This window comes from Notothenia rossii, assembly GCF_949606895.1.
Source record: "Notothenia rossii genome assembly, chromosome: 10".
Lineage (NCBI taxonomy): Eukaryota > Metazoa > Chordata > Actinopteri > Perciformes > Nototheniidae > Notothenia > Notothenia rossii.
The window spans coordinates 21,811,130-21,827,706 of NC_136908.1; the positions used below are offsets into that span (position 1 = coordinate 21,811,130).

Genomic DNA, 16,577 nt, shown 5'->3' on the forward strand with positions numbered 1-16,577 from the left:
CTCCCGTCTCAGCCTGTCCCTTTCAGGAGCCAAGCCCGGAGAGGTCGGTCCAGAGTAGATAACGCCCCTATTGCACCTGCTCCCTGAGACAATGCCCCCCAGACCTGGGGAACCGTCCAGGGCTGGCCCACCATTATCTGTGTCACCTCTGCGTACCACGGCGCCAAGCGACGACCTGGAACCACCTGGATGACTGACAGACGTTCTCGTCTCACCCTCTCCAGGAGGGGGAGAATGAGACGCAGCGGTGGAAAGGCGTAGAGCAGCTATCTTGGCCATGGCTCGTGTGCAAACGTGTCCACCCCAAAAGGTGGACCCACTTTTTGTGCTTTATTATCTTTGAACTGCCCTGATGAGGGAAGCGCTCTTAATTCTGTTATATTCCACACAATGACAGTGGCTTTCTATCTTATGCTATAGACCAGGTATCTGCAAGGTAAAAAACACATCGTGGACAGTTCAATTGTCAATAAGTAACAAAAAGGTTACATAACAATAACCAAAGTTGAAATTCATCACCTGATGCAGTTAAACTTTGGGAATCTGCATCATATTTTCTGCTTGGCACTATCACTTTTTATTTTATTCCTTTCACTCCTAATTTACCTTGATATGTTTCAGCAAAGCTACGACTGGGATTTGTTGTATGCTCTGTAATTGTGATTCAGTTAGCTAAATATATCTAACAGTTATTTTACTCTTACTCGTTAGGCATAATGCAGCAGTTTGCCATCTCTGAGATGACTCTGTTTGGCTGGAACTCGATGGACGGCGAGAGTATGGGAGCCGGCTCCAACCAGGGCAGCGTCGCTCACCTCAGCGAGGTCAACCAGGAGAGCATCACCAGCAGAGGTACTGCACTTTAAACCTTCCTGCAAATAGCTGTAAGACACAGTGTGGAACCATTGCGAAGATACGGTCAGGCAACGAACATTAACCCAGAATTAGAGGTTGAATATTGGGGAGGAATATTAGTAATTAGTTTACTTGTATTCATGTAACGCATTAAAACAGTGTCAACATCTTTACAGGCGTTTTTGTACTAGATTGTAGTATAATAGGACTCCTTACAGTAATATGTCTTCAGACCACACTAAACTATTGTGTTTTGAATTGTGGATGCACAGTTTGGGAAACATTTGAGCCCCATTGGAACCTTAAACAAGCAGAGTCAGTGATTCTGCCTAGCAGCTGTAAAGGACTTATGGAGGGCGGGCACACAGCTGCACATTACCGCCTTTCACTGCTACTGGGCATTCGCTCAAAAACTCCCAAATGACAAACCCTGATGACAGCCAGTCATTTCTGAAATATCAGAACACATTCTCATTGGAGTGTGATGAGGACGCAATTTCATATCAGTTCTTTCCAAAATGAACTGCACCAAAAACCAATGATGACGTTAAACTTGATTGAATTAAAAAAAGACAGTTCAGTAAACAAACTCATATTCTGATTTGTAGATTAAGTCACTCGATAATATGATTAGTTTAGTTGATAATAGCATGATAAAACGGAGAGAAGGCAAGCTAGTCTATTTCTGGCTGTTCAGAAATACCACAGATTAAATCTGAAAAGTGTTTCTTTCTTTAGTTATTGCTGGTGTGAAGCAAAGCAGAGCGCTGCCAAAACCTGAGGGACCCTGTAGGTTAGCACAGGGACTTAGCACTCCTCTCATTACCACTGCCATATGTGCTTGGCTTTGTGCTTTATCTAGCATGCACACAAAAACACTCACACACACACACACACACACACACACACACACACACACACACACACACACACACACACACACACACACACACACACACACACACACACACACACACACACACACACACACACACACACACACACACACACACACACACACACACACACACACACACACACACACACACACACACACACACACACACACACACACACACACACACACAGCAGCAATTAAGATGTTTTTTGCTGTAATATCAGCCACAGTCAGTTTGAGTTCAGCCTGAATGTGTGCACAAAAATGCAACTATTCTAACTATTTTCACATTAAAGTGGTAACAGTTGGTTGCTCTAAGATGAGGGCTGGTTCATGCTATGCCGCTCATGTCTTAATACACAGCACTGGGTCTGAGGTTGGATTCAGCATCTTCACTTTTACTCTATTACAGTACATCCTGAGCAAAACATTTGAATGCTAATGTTTTTTCGTTTTTCAAGAGATAAAAGCTCAAATATATTGAGTTGTGAACAGGCTGAGGTGTCAAAGTCTAATGTTATAATTGTGTCATGTTTTATCTTAAAGAGGGAACATTTTGAATCCTTAAATTATGACTTTGACAGAGCAGGAAAGAAAGGCAAAGACATTGTTTGTGGAAATCTGTAATTAATCACTACCCTTTGTTTTCCTATTATCCTAATTTGTCTCACTCCTCTCACCTCTCTGTCCCCCGTGCAGACCAGGTGCTCCACCACTCCTCGGCGGACGTCTGGCCTCACACCTACGTGTCACAGGGCCTGTACTGCCTGTCGTCCTCTGACGCCTGGGACCCCATCACCAGCCAGCCCTCGGGCATGGCCTCGCCCGCTGCAGGCTCATACATCATGTCTGCAGGTGCGTACTGAATCTATTCTCCAAACCTTTGAACAGTAGCCTGTGTCTCTAAGGCGTGAGTGTGTATTTGTTGTTCCAGGTGGCGGCAGTGGAGCGGCGGGGACTCCTGGTGAGGGGTTTGAGGGGACGGTGGGCAATTACCTTCAGCAGCATCATTACACCCTGCAGCAGCAGAACCAACTCCAACAGCTCCAACACATTCACCAGTTCCAGCAGCAACAGTTCCTGCAGTACCAACAACAACAGGTACCAACACTGTTCATTTAAGCAGTGTGATACTAGAGCCTGCCTCTATCATAATAATGAGCCGTTTGGGCAAATCTGAATTACGTAAGTACAACTACGTAACTGGATTTCTGAGTACAAAGAGCAAAATCATTACATGATGTTCAATCTAGTGGCATTCCCACTTGTCACATCTAATAGTGCTATTAAGCTGTGGTAGCATTAAAGGTGGTAAACATAGTGAGCAGAACATTAGCTTTTAGCTTGAAGCACCACTGTGCTTTTTCAGCTTCTTCAGTAATGGACAACAATGCTATAGTGAGCTACTGCATCACAACAGTCAATCGGCCGCTGATGTCCATCTCTCAGGCTGCGGGGAGCTTTTTTGCAAATGTAGTGATTATTGATGAACAGTGACACTTCAAGACTTTTTCGGCTGCGGTGGCTGCTCCAGCACTGGAACATCTCAGAGCTCATTAAGTGCCTGAGGGTTATGAAATAATAGTTTGAAAAGGTCAGTGAAAGGGTGCGCTGATCTGAGACCACGAAAGAAATGAGCTTGTTAGCTTTCTCTGTGTATCATTATGGTTTCCCTTCTGAAGGAGATATTTAACATATCACATTTCATTTATAATAAAACTTTCAATCAGTCCGTCAATTCTTGGAGCATAAGAGCCTTAGACATTGGCATCCCTGACTCATCATTTATAAGGGTATTACACGTAGACAGAGACCTTTAGGGACTAAAAGGAAGTCCTTCACAAGTCTCTGGCAAAGACTGCTAAATGCTGAAGGAATACAATGCTTTGTCATTTGCTTTGGCACGACGGGGCTTTTTGATCTACCATAGCTCAAATGTGTTGTGATGCAGTAGATCACTTTAGCATTTATAAATTAGAAACACTTTATTCGTACCACCATGGGGGTCATTTACTATTTTACAGCAAAGGGACCTCTCAGACAAAAATAAGAAGAGTAGAGTAGAATATTAAATAAAGAGGCAAGAACACAGCAATACAAATAAAATAGGAGCAAATAAACAAATGAATTAATTGTAGAAAGTGTATATTGTCCTATAATGAAGAAGCTGAAACTGTAAGGAGCTACAATGTGTTTGAAATCTCTAAAGGATGGTTTTATTTGTATTCCAAATCAAAACAAAATGATCCTGAGACGTTGGTTTTGATTGAAAAACGAATGAACCTTTTTGAAATAAATTAAGCCTATATTACAGTAAATCTTTATTAATTATCTTTCCTTCCTTTCCTATCTGTGACTACAGTCTATGGAGCAAAGGCTACATAGTGCCTCCCATTCCCTCCAAGCCACACCCAACAGCACCATCCACAGCCTGGGCCCTCCCACCCACCCCCGGCTCGCTGACCTGTGGGGAGCTGCGCTGGTCGAGGCACACCACGTAGGCACTCCCCTGCTGAATCCAAATGGTCGGATTACAGACTTTGCGGACTAAATGGTGCTTTAATGTATTCCGATGTAGTTCGCAGAGGTGTGTGACTGTGTAGACCGTCAAAGGCAAGCAGGACAGGCGTCTCCATTTAGGAGTGAGACACGAATCATCGTAACAATGACCGCATGTCCTATTATGCATTTAATACTCTCTTGTTATTGTAGGAAGCCGAGGTTTATCTTCTTTGATGTCAGGCGCGTGTCTTCAAAGGTGAAAATAGTGCACTTATCGTAGTTATATTAAGCTGATGTTCATATACTGCACAGGAATAGCCTTTTTGAGTTATTTTCCATCATGTGTGACACTCATTTGTTTTTGTCTTTTGGATCTGGATTTGTTTATATCAGCAGGCGTATTTAGCACACATCTGTAGTGCAGTGAATGATGGGACAAACTGCCAGGGAAATCGGCAAGGTAGGAGACAGGCTGAATGTCTGCATGGAGCACTGCCAAAAGCCTGCATGACAGCCTTTAGCGGACCTGATGAATTCTGACAAAGGGCGTCCTTAAATCTGCCTGCTCCTCGGAGTAGCATGCTGTAAAGTCCGCAAGTTTGCAACTCTCGGCATTTGGATTCAGCATCTGTGTCTGTTGTACTTACCTAAGTATGTGTCTTGTCTCTCTGATGTCCTGCATAAACAAATCAAGCTGGGGCCAGGACATGGGAGCTCATATTCTGCATCTCTAACTTCCCTCTTTTCTGTCTTCTGTCTCTGTTTCTGTCTTTTTGTGACTAAAACTAAAGGGTAGATGTCAGTCTGTGGTCTAACGGGCCATTCACCTGTTGAATCCTCTTCCACAGAAATAGACAGGAAATTAAATCAGTAAACTGAACTTGTTGCAGGGGGAGATCATCGGCCAGCTGAATGGACAGATGGTTGACATGATCGGAGGAGTGGAGACGGTTGGAGAGGAGCCAGAGCCCGAGTCTGAAGACACCCCTGAGCAGCACGAAGAGGAGGAGGAAGAGGAGGAGCTGACAAAGGCGAGTTCTTTCAACTGGAACTGTCCCAATCCCTGGGCTTTGGTTTCTGCTGCAGAGTCCTAAAAACTTGATACGTCGACGAGATAAGTTTAAAATGAAAAATAATTGGGCAAAAAGGGCCCTACTTACCTCTGACAGAGCACAGTTGTAGCCAGCCAATCAGTTTTCAAAATGCTTTACTTCCTGTGTTTCCAGGTAGAAGAGGTAACATTAATCCTGGAGCGGGAGCCGTGCTCTTTGACCCCATCACCCCTGAAGGAGGACCTCCCCTCCACCAGAGGCTCCAGCCCAGGATTGCCAGCACAGATCGCCCAATCTGTCCCACAGAGGAAACCGTTTGAGGTCACACCCTGCATCGTCCAATCAGTAGAGGAGTAAGAGGCAAAGGAGGGCTCCATTGTTATTGTTGGACCAACTGAATCAGAGGGCCGCAAAGAAACGGACAAAATAGGAGATAACTACTTCAATAATCGATCAAGCTATTCTATCCCAACCCCTCCCTAGTATTTTACCCACTTTGAGTCGGAGGACAAGACTTTTGGAGACGAAATCTTGGGATGTAATGTACACAAACTAAATGCCAAGAAGCCCCCCTGAGTTACTGCAGGACATGTGGAATCCTCCAAAGAAAAAGAGGAGAAAGGTAGGACTGAAGTGGGAAGAAATACCCAATTAAAAAATCCGTATCAGTGCAATACAACAAACATGGACATCACATTACAACGTTAAACAGTATTTGCAAATCATTCTGAGTGGTTGGTTCAGGTGAAGCGTGTAACATTAGAGAAATACAGCAGGAGCAGAAACTTTACCTGGTCTTAGTTCACTGTTTGATTTGCTAAGTAAAGATTGTTCTGATGAGGTCCAATCTGATACTGAGAAGCTACATTCACACTGTAACGGCCCATTCACACAGCGGCGCGCGTTGAAGCTTCAACACTTCTGCCCATTCACTTTGAATGGGGTGACGTCACGTTTCGCCGAACTGCATTGTGGGAGCGAAGCGTAGATTTGCTCGCAACGAAAGTTGAGCAATGTTCAACTGTTGAAGCTTCGGCGGAATCGTCAGCCAATCCAATCATATGCCAGTATAAGCTCTAGCCAATCAAACCGCGTGCTTGTGTGTCCGGGGCGGGAGATTCATGGTTGTTGGTCGAATTTCAGCCCGCCGCCGGCAAGCGACAACGCACGCCGCTGTGTGGACGTAAGCCCCAATGCTCAATTTGGGATTTATTCCTCAGATCTGATTTTTTCTTTGGCTGTTAAAATGTTTAAATTGTGGCCAATAATCAGATCCCAGTTGGAACTGGTGGTGGTAACAGCATGCGCAGAAGAGCAAGAATCAAGATGTCACAAGCAGCATTTTCTCGTACACAAGTAAACATGGAGGCCACTAAAGTCAGTGTCGTGGTAGCTTTAATAAGTACATATGAGAACCATTTGGTAAGCAGGGAGTTTGTCGAGCAAATGTCGCTACTTCAGTACGAAGATGTGTTGGGATACTGAGTCTGAGTGGTGATGTGTTTGAGATTGGGCGACTGCTGCTAGAGAAGAATTGTGTTTTAGTCAACCTAGAGTGACTTAAAAATTACTTAAACTCCAAATTGGTGTTGAAAACAAAGTCTTGACTCATGAAAAAAAAAAAAGGTCTGCAGTCTGAACGTAGCATGACCTGTGGCAAACACTTTGAATTATTAGCATACGCTTCATCTGGACACAACCAAAAGAAAGTGCATGCTTTTTAACAGTGACCTAGCCCTTACAGTATAACACCGTATACAAAGTAATAATATATCAAATTGCTTTTTATTATAAAAGAAAAAAATCCAATAAACTGATCTGTATTTGTATGAATGTAAGACTGTATGTATGTATGTATGAATGTGGCTTTGTTTGTGTGTTAAATATATATATTCTGGGAAACACATTCTTCTTGGTATTGTTCTTTTCCACCATGTGCCATAAAAGTGCACAGACATGATGACCATCACCAAGATAACACATTGCCTAATTTACTGTATCTAACAAACCTTAAAAGGTGACATTTGTAAGATATGATCCAACATTTTAGCTTTAAACTATAACAAAATGAACATTATCAGAGTGAAGAGGTTACTGTGTTAACAGTTTATCCAGATGTCTATGTTATTTGTTCCAGAGTTATCAACTGAAACTAGCATGCTAGCTAACTTGTAATATCACTTGTTCCTTGAGAGGCGATTGTGAGGCACTGAACCTTTTACTGCCACTTCCGATTAAGTCCAATAAATGTACTATCAAAATGTAAAGTAACACAGACCATACAGCCCTGGGGCAGTGGCAAAGTACACACATATAGCTAATGTAAACTCAAGGTCACCACCACACTTAAAGTTAACAGAATGGCATTGTTATTTCAATAAACTATCAGCTGTTCATCCCTTAGGTTACATCTTTTCCCTGATGTTTGTAGGCTTTCTTTTGGTTACATACCGCCCTCTATGTGACTAGGCATTACAAATTGCACCAGCTTTAACCTAGACTTCATTCTGAGCTTCACTGCCAAACCAATCCTTAACCATAAAATCAGCATCAATCTGAAGTGAGGGCCAATTAAAAAAGCCCTCCCACTCAAGGTCACACTTTGGTCCCTCTAAGATAAAAATATATGAGCGAACCCAGACACATATATAGCGACTTTCGGCACATTTGCTCGTGCATTGATACGTGCCCCTTTTCCTAACCTTAGATTTGACAGCCAAACTTATTGTATATAATACATTACACACAGACAGGTTTAACCTAATTGTCCAGCTGTATCATTTTCTAACTGTAGTTTGAAGGTCAGAGGTTTTTCTCACTGAGCAGCAGCAGTTTCCTTGTAGTCATCAATTCCACTAAAACACAAAAAAAATCCTCATCCATTGAACCGAGTCGTGTAGACTTTATTTCTGGAGGCAGAGAAGTGCCCTTGTACGGTCAAGTGCTATTATCCTGATCTTTTTGAAGGCTTCCTGTGTGTGTTTGGCTGTTGTGGTCGGTGGCTAGCAATGTGTTTTTTTTTTACTGCTAAATAAAGAAATGCTGCATAATACAGTAGAAGAAGCCCTTAAAAGCAACATGCTTTACTGACTTCATTTGAATGTGTAGAAGTGTGTGGATGCCAGTGCAAAGACTTGAAATAAGACAGACTATAACAATATATGTCAAAAGTCTGCATGCGTGCTAGAGATGGTCAGCCAGAATTGCTCAGAACAGTGTATTTTATAAATGTGTGTTTGCCTAAGGAAACATAGAACAGAATCAAGCATTTACATCATCTCTTCTAAAAGATTCTACCTACAGCTGCTGGAAAGGACGATTCACTCCAGTGATCACAGCCCACGATGCCCCTGAGCGCTGTGATAACCATCTGTCCTCTGTTTGTCCTCTTGTTGCTCTTGTAGAGCATTTAGTGTCCAAACACACAAGGCACACATCTGAAGGCCGAGAGATTTAACAAAGAAAGGTGACGCCTGGCATCATTGGAAATGAGGGCATTTTGAGTGAAACTTCTTTGCTTTTTTGGGAATAAAAACAAATGCTGTCACTCATGCTGTCTGATGTCACTCGTGTTCATCACTTTCATTACTTCTGTGGAGGCAATTCAAAAATCAGATAATAGAATATATCTCTCTGTAATAAGATTCAAAACCTCTTGATTCACAATAGCTGTCCGAAAAGCCATAATGCTTAATGCTTAAAATGACTTTCTGCTTGAAGGACACATCCAGAAAAAGTGACACTAGTCTCACAAATGAATATGAGGAAAAAAGGCAATGAAGGTAAGAAACAGCAGATCCTGTCATCCTGGCTGTCAAATGTTCTTTTGATGTGTCAGATACAAATGATTAATGATCATTTATAGTTATTAAGTGGTTATACTGAAAGAGAAAAATAAATGAGCTTTGTATCCAAGTTCGAGATAGCCATGCTGATTATTTTGGATATGTTTTGTCATCAGAGCAGCTTTTTCAAGTGACTTCTAAAGTAAAAACTATATTTCTGCCCTACCTTCACTGAGTTCAGCTCTTGTTCCAGGTAAGTATAGGAGAATCTCTTCTCTCTGTTTAAATGTGGCTCTTTCCTGCAGGTCAGCCTTTACCCTGTATGAAGGAAGATCAACACATGAGGATAAACCATGCAAAAAAAAAAGACTAAATAAAACTTTATTTCGCTACATCTTTCACAGTGTTATACATTTCAGATAGCATTTGACTTTGCTAAGAGATACATTTAAAGATAAATGTATCACAACCACAGACAGAAGACATCAGCACTTAGACCAGTGCAGAGCACTCTTAAGAAATGGACATACACATTTGAATACACGCACGCGCGCGCGCACGCACGCGCGCGCACACACACACACACACACACACACACACACACACACACACACACACACACACACACACACACACACACACACACACACACACACACACACACACACACACACACACACACACACACACACACACACACACACACACACACACACACACACACACACACACACACACACACACACACACACACACACACACACACACACACACACACACACACACACACACACACACACACACACACACACACACACACACACACACACACACACACACACACAAAACATGAAGAAGCTTTTAATTGAATCTGCAAGTTTTAAAGACTTTTAAGGCAGTACCTGAGAATTTGAATCCAGGAGATAATAAGGAGATATAAAGTGGATATGGAGGGATACATGAAAAAAAAGGGTTCACAAGGAGAAACGTTCAAAAATCAAATGCTCAAGGTAGTCACTTCAGATCAAATTACTTTTTTAGAGACAGTATTATGAGCCTTAAAGGTAGGTATAGGTAAGAATGGAGAAACCAGCTCGAGTGCGCTAGAATTTGAAAATACACAACAGAAAAAAATCTGCCTCTTCCTTACAGAGCCCCTCCTCTATCAAACACGGACGTGCACATGACCAATGAGGGCACGAGATAAGTTTGTGCACGAGATGGAAGGCTGACAGGCAGGTAGGCCATCCAGTTATCTGCAGCGGGCCGGGGCAGATGATTGGTCGTGCTTTTTACAGCTCTACGGCTTCCAGAGATGAAATATTTGTATATATTTATTGTCAAAGCATTTAATATATGCATTGCTATCGGGATGTTAAGAGCATTCCATGGAGTACAACAAAAAGTGTTCTGAAGTGAATTACCTACCCTACCTTTAACTGAGTTTGAGAAAGCAAATAACTTAAAACTCATCATCAGGATTTCATTTTGAGGGAGTTAAAAAAAGAACGCTTCATCTTTCAGAAGTCTACTAAGAGGCAGGAGGGAAGTTTAGTGAGTGACTTTGGTTCAACTTACATTATGTGAGTGTTATAAACATCTAATATAAAGAGTGCATACTTACTGACTTATGCTGACCTCAACAGGATATAACCCCCATCTCTAAACCTCCACGCAGCTTTCAGCCTCTTCCGATTAATTGTTTTGTTTTTCCATTTGTTCCTGAACTCTTGATGCACTTTTCATTGGTACACTAATGTTAAAATAGCAAATTGGATTTCTCTGGTTGCCTGATCTGCTCTCATAATCACGCTGGCAGTCCTATATTTAATAGTATTGCTAATGAGGGAATTCATTTGGCCAATTAATGTAGTAATTAGTAAATATCTCTATGTCAACATACCTCTTCATCTTCATTAAACATGTTAATGTTATGTGACAAATTGTCAGCTGTCATTCACTGTAATGAATGTCACTGTTGATAGCAAGATGGATTTCAGAATGAAAAGCTTCTGTCTATTTGTTTGAATTTCTTCTTGCAACATTATTCATATTATAATCATAATCCTAAGTAATTAAGAGAAGTCACATGTGAACAACATCTGGAAGTTCTCTTTGTTAGGGAACATGAGGGGGAAATAATCTCCAGGACCTCCAGTATACAGCGGTTTGTCCCTCGTTAGCCGCCTTTAGCTGCACTGTCCATCAACCTGACCGTGATGAGCTGTGAGGCCGCAGCCACAAGGTCAGCACGCAATGTGGAGGTCGTTTTGGGGTGTTGGGCAATCTTCAACACAGGCTGCACAGCTCCTTAAGTCTGCTGCATACAGATGGTCTGCTGCCAGTTTCAAAATCAATAGCTCCTGCTTTATCCGATAAAAAACGTTTTAAAGACAGGTTACGAGAGAGCTAGTATTCTTGTGTGCAGAGGTTTGGATTGACTGTTTAAAGAGTATATTGTGTTTATAAAAACTAAAACATGCAGCATGTGTTTTACCTGGAGAGTACTGTGGCATAAAGAGGTGTCTAATCCATCAACATGCAACATATAGAAGTGTATTCTACATGTATTCCTCTGGAGAGTGACTTTATCATGATTTAAAAATGTAATTCAAAAAATGTAATATTGAATTCTGGGCTTTGTTTGGATAAGAAAAAACAATCAACTTCAGTCCAGAGAATATTAACTCAAATTGGTTGAATCTTGAGAAATGAAAAACATTGAGGCAGGTTAAGTATTAAATAGAAACACACAAACAGAGCTTATCGAGAGTAGGTGAAGGAGGTTGTGGTGGGAGAAGTTTTTGGTAGGGAGGGATGAACTTACAAAATTAAGAAATGATGCCTGAAATCTTTACTCTACATACACAGCGACAAAAAGAGGTAAATGAGTGTCCAAAGACCAGAGCAACAAGTTAAGAAACTGAAACAAAACTCAGACCATTAAAAAAGTTTTCCATTATAAAAAAAAACATGACCATCACTCTTTTCTACTCTACACCATTGGCTCATCATCACTGTCTTCATCCCCATCAAGCAGTCTCTGTAAGGGTGTCAGGGTGGAGGGAGGGATGGAGGTGGAAGAAGGAGAAGGAGGAGGAGTGGAGGGGGGAGGGACCGGGGGAGGAGGGGTGGATGGAGGGAGGCTGACGTTGCTGTTGTCGCTGCAACTGGTTGTGGGAGAGATGCAGGCCCCGGGGCCGCTCCCCGTGGTGTAGCTGCTGCTCTCCTCCACCTCCAAGGTCACGCCCTCGATCCACACCTCCGTCTCAGTCTCGTGGATGTGATGGTGAGGGGGAGACAGGGGTGGAGGCTGGGGAACAGGGAGAGCTAAGGGACAGGAGGTGGAGCTCGGAGAGGAGGGAGCAGTGGAAGAAGAAGGTGGAGGTTTAGGGGCAGAGCTGTGTTTGCGGAAGCTTGCGAGCGGAGGACGGAGCCGGACGCCAGAGCGGGTGGAGCCCTCGATGGCCTTCTGGAGCTGGAGGGGCGGAGGAGGGAGGGAAACGGTGGAGGAACAAGATGGAGGGAAGTGGTGACATTTTAGGAAAGCAGTATAAAGACAGCAACAGTTTTTAGTCAGAGGGAGGAATAGGTAAGTTAAAGGATGAAAGGATTTCTAAAGTGAAGAAGAAAAGTAAAATAAAATACGGTTTAGGAACAGAGGAATGAGACGGAGACACAAATGGGGAAAGATAGAAGGAGTGGAGTAGATCAAAGAAACCCTGATTCATCTAGAGAGGATATTGATTATGCTAACAAAAAGCTTTCTGAAACTCAGAGTAAATTAGTAGCGAATGCCAATTGGACTCCTCAAAGTCAAAGGAAGCTTTTTAAATGTTGAGTGAATTCAAAGGAAGAAGGCTTTCTGGACTGAGATCGATGGGGGTTTAATCAACTTTACTGCTTGCTTTTGGTTCAAGCCTCATCACTCATCAGATTGTTTTTGGAAAGAATAAAAAAAAATAGACAGCAATACAAGTTTCTTACCTCTTTAAGTGCCACCACTCCCACCAGTTTGCCAATAGTGGTCACATAGGCGTGACTGAGCCCCAGCAGTGAGAACAGGGTGTGGGTCTGTGGAGAGGAAGGTCACGTTAGGACACATGTAGACTTTTACCTCTCAGACCAGGAAGCCTTTTGACTCTCTCTGTAACTCCAGACAGTGACATGAAAGATGAAAGCTAACGGCACAGAACGAACCGGGGAAAGAAAAAGTCCTGAGTGCTAAAAGAACTCTGCTAAGGTCGCACTTTGTATGACCTCTTTATATTCATCTGGAATATTGTAATGTGACTTACATAAGTACATAAACTCAAGTATCATTTTTAAGTTCTTTACTTACTTGTAACAGAGAAATCCTACACTGTGGTATAGCTACTTGTTCTTGAACACAAGATCAGAGTACATCTTTCACCACTGTGAATCAGCAAACTTCAATTACAACGCCTCCTTTTGCGCAATAATATTCTGGTTATTAACTGGAGAGTTAAATCACACTAACAGTAATATCACAATCTCTTTCACACTTTCTGCGAATCCTTCATCGCCCTCAGATGTGTCATTATGACATTGTTAGCATTTCACATTGATTGTATAACGCAGGAAAAAATGAATAATAATTCCTATCATTGGAATGGTGCGCATGTAAAGGCAATGTTCGGCATATTTTACATTTTTAACATTAGATTATATTGTTAAAATCCCCAATGTGGAAAGCTCAACCACGCAGATACAGACACAACTGAGCATGCTTCTTTGGTAAATAGAATAAGTAACATCTGAACTCTGGTGGCACAAAATAGCTCTGAACGCATCTCCATTCTAAAGACCTGTCATGCAGTTTTGTTGAAAATTTAAATATGATCAAAATGCTGACAGGGAGTTCTCGTAAATGCCAAGCTATCTAAGAACATTTAGTGAACAATTGGTTAGCATAACTACAGTGCTATTTGGATCCAGAGGTTGACATGTTTAGAATTTCTTTTTCTTTTTTTACTTACAGTCTAAAACCAGAGGTATTTAGTTTACTAATATAAACATCTGAAAAACAATACTTTTTTTTACATTTTAGTAACTGAATAATCAATATTGTGCCCAAAACTATTGCTGAGCGGTGATGGATCTGTGTTTGTACTGATCAGGGAGCAAATGAATTGTGAAGTATAACAGGTGCTTGTTTCTTTCCTTCACTCCTCTGGCAGGGACAATAGCCGCTTTCACACCGCAGGACTTGCCGTACTTTAGTGCCGGCACTAAAGTACCACAGCACTGAATCCGCCAGGGGGCTAGTGCCAATCGCATTCACACCGCAGTACTTTCCCTGAGGCAAGTTTATGCTGACGTCACTTCGTCTTCTTCTTCTCTGGGTTTACTGGCAGGCCGCAAAACAGCTTCACGGCGAGTACAAAAAAAAATGAGAGAAGAAGCACCATGAGGCTGGGTTATATACCCTATTATAACAATGGACTTTATCTTTATGTATTTATTATATATTACCCCCTCAGGCTGATTTTGGAAAAGGACATTAACTGTTGTTTGGTGTTTTCCCTTATTTATCTAAAACAAATGACATGATAAATTACACTGTTTATGTGTGTAAGACTTGTGTTTCTGCCCCTGCCATTGCTGCACAAGGTTGCAACATTGTAGATAAATTCAACCACCGACACCTGTCTGCTCTCACATTCTTCTATTCTGCAAATTTGGGGTGGGACACAATAAATCAGTGGTTCTCAAACTTTTTCTGTCAGGCCCCCCCTTTGGAGAAAAAAAAAAGTCGGGCCCCCCCAACACAAATAGTCAGGCTCAGTGGCGGCGCCAGAAATTTCTTTTGGGGGTGCTGTGGGGTAGCTTGACGTTTCATAGAGGGTGCTCAAACATTTAGGGTTTCCCATTAATGTACCGGGCGCTACAGTGGAATTTTCTACTGCAACATTCCCCACGCATATACACAGTGAGACAGTTACAATGAAGGCTCGATAATCAGCTCACGGCATAGGGTAAAGTGCTATTTTTATAGGTGGTGTGTGGACCTCACATAGGGGGGTCCGGGGGCAAGCTCCCCCGGGAAGATTTATTTTTAAATATTGAAGTTAAATGCATCAATCTGGAGCACTTTGAGAGCAAAATGAAGAGATCTATGGATACATCACTCAACACCCATATGAAACAGAGCTGTAAACAGATTAAATTTTTCTTTATGGATATTTTACAAATCACCCTTTTAAACGTTATTCTTGTTTTACTGCCATATAGTATTTCATACCTGTTTTTCATTTATTCTCTTATTTTTTTATGACTATAATGATCATATAAACGTGTGCCTCAGAAATAATTGTTTACATTAATCGTGACCAAACCGTTTGAGACCCACTGAGATAACTTAGACTAAAGTGAACTATCTAAACACTGAGAGTCCTTTAGCTCAGGGGTTCCCAACCCCCGGTCCGCGGACTGGTACCGGGCCGTGGAGGTGTTACTGCCGGGCCGCGAAATGGCTGTGAGTTTATCGTAATATTTGCAGAATTAGAAATATTTAAAAATATTTTATCATTGTTCATTTATGCACAGAGAAAGTTACCGGTGCGCCAATAGGAAGTGGAGCACACAGGAGACAACCGTTTAATCGCAGACTGTTATGTTTATGTGGGGAAGTGGCAGTGCATACATTATTTGAGATATATTTCGAACTCGGACTTCATTTTAAGGACATTGCGGCCAGGGGTGTAGAGCTATTTTTTTTATTTGTAAAACCTCCTTCACTTCATGAAATGGCTGCAGCATCAGGAGGCAGCCGCTGAGAAGTGCAGCACCAGCGTGTACACACAGCCTTCACTGTGTTCCCCACTGCAGGCTGCTACGTTTCACACACACACACACCGAACGGCCTGAATATTACCCCTATTATTCGTTGTATGAAGGAAATGTCCGGTCACAAAGGCACATGATGTGTGTGTGTATGTGCTCTGCTCAGCTCCGCTGTGTGTGTGTGTATGTTCGGTGTGTTTGTGTGTGTCCAACAACGGCATTTGTTTTCAAATTACCATGAACAGTAATTACACACATCTGGCCAACTCCATAGGTATGTGGGTGTTCCCAAAATAAGTTAGTTTAATCTTAATCTCGATGTAGTTCTAAATGCTGTCGGAGTGCACCGGAACGAACGCCCCGGTATGACGTTATTATGGCTGGCAAACAAGCCCAGGGGTCTCCCTGACATTTCAGTTATATCAATATGTGTACAGTGGTCCTAATTTGTTTTGATTGTATCCTGGTTTTAAACGTTGTTAATATGTTTTGGATGCATATTGTTCTATTATTTGTTACATACAATGTAACAGCCTTATATTGCCATATTAGGCTATATTATATTATATATTATATTAATATTTGTAAAGCGGTCCTAATTTTTTGTTTTAATTGTATCCTGGTTTTAAACGTTATTAATATGTTTTGGATACATATTAGTATTTCTTCAGGCTGTTA

General features: G+C 41.9%; 2 protein-coding genes across 13 annotated transcripts in view; one reads left to right on the forward strand and one right to left on the reverse strand.

Annotated features, from left to right (window-relative positions):
• LOC307021050 (protein FAM131B-like) overlaps window positions 1-8,854 on the forward strand; it is a 50,822-nt gene extending 41,968 nt beyond the window's left edge. For 3 of the 6 annotated variants that reach the window (XM_079652808.1, XM_079652809.1, XM_079652807.1), the window contains exons 5-9: window positions 712-852; window positions 2,453-2,608; window positions 2,688-2,854; window positions 4,116-4,250; window positions 5,146-8,854. In XM_079652808.1, the coding sequence (XP_079508934.1) occupies window positions 712-852; window positions 2,453-2,608; window positions 2,688-2,854; window positions 4,116-4,250; window positions 5,146-5,349 (803 nt within the window). In that variant the 3' untranslated portion in view covers window positions 5,350-8,854. Of the gene's footprint in view, window positions 1-711; window positions 853-2,452; window positions 2,609-2,687; window positions 2,855-4,115; window positions 4,367-4,465 lie in introns of all 6 variants that reach the window. The other 3 variants (XR_013803068.1, XR_013803067.1, XM_079652810.1) reach the window with 3 other exon arrangements.
• LOC307021046 (chloride channel protein 1-like) overlaps window positions 1-16,577 on the reverse strand; it is a 75,856-nt gene that overhangs the window by 1,462 nt on the left and 57,817 nt on the right. For 6 of the 7 annotated variants that reach the window (XM_079652794.1, XM_079652796.1, XM_079652795.1 and 3 more), the window contains 2 exons: window positions 13,080-13,166; window positions 9,457-12,570 (listed from right to left, as the gene is read on the reverse strand). In XM_079652794.1, the coding sequence (XP_079508920.1) occupies window positions 12,088-12,570; window positions 13,080-13,166 (570 nt within the window). In that variant the 3' untranslated portion in view covers window positions 9,457-12,087. Of the gene's footprint in view, window positions 1-9,318; window positions 9,411-9,456; window positions 12,571-13,079; window positions 13,167-16,577 lie in introns of those variants that run through there. The other variant, XR_013803066.1, reaches the window with a different exon arrangement.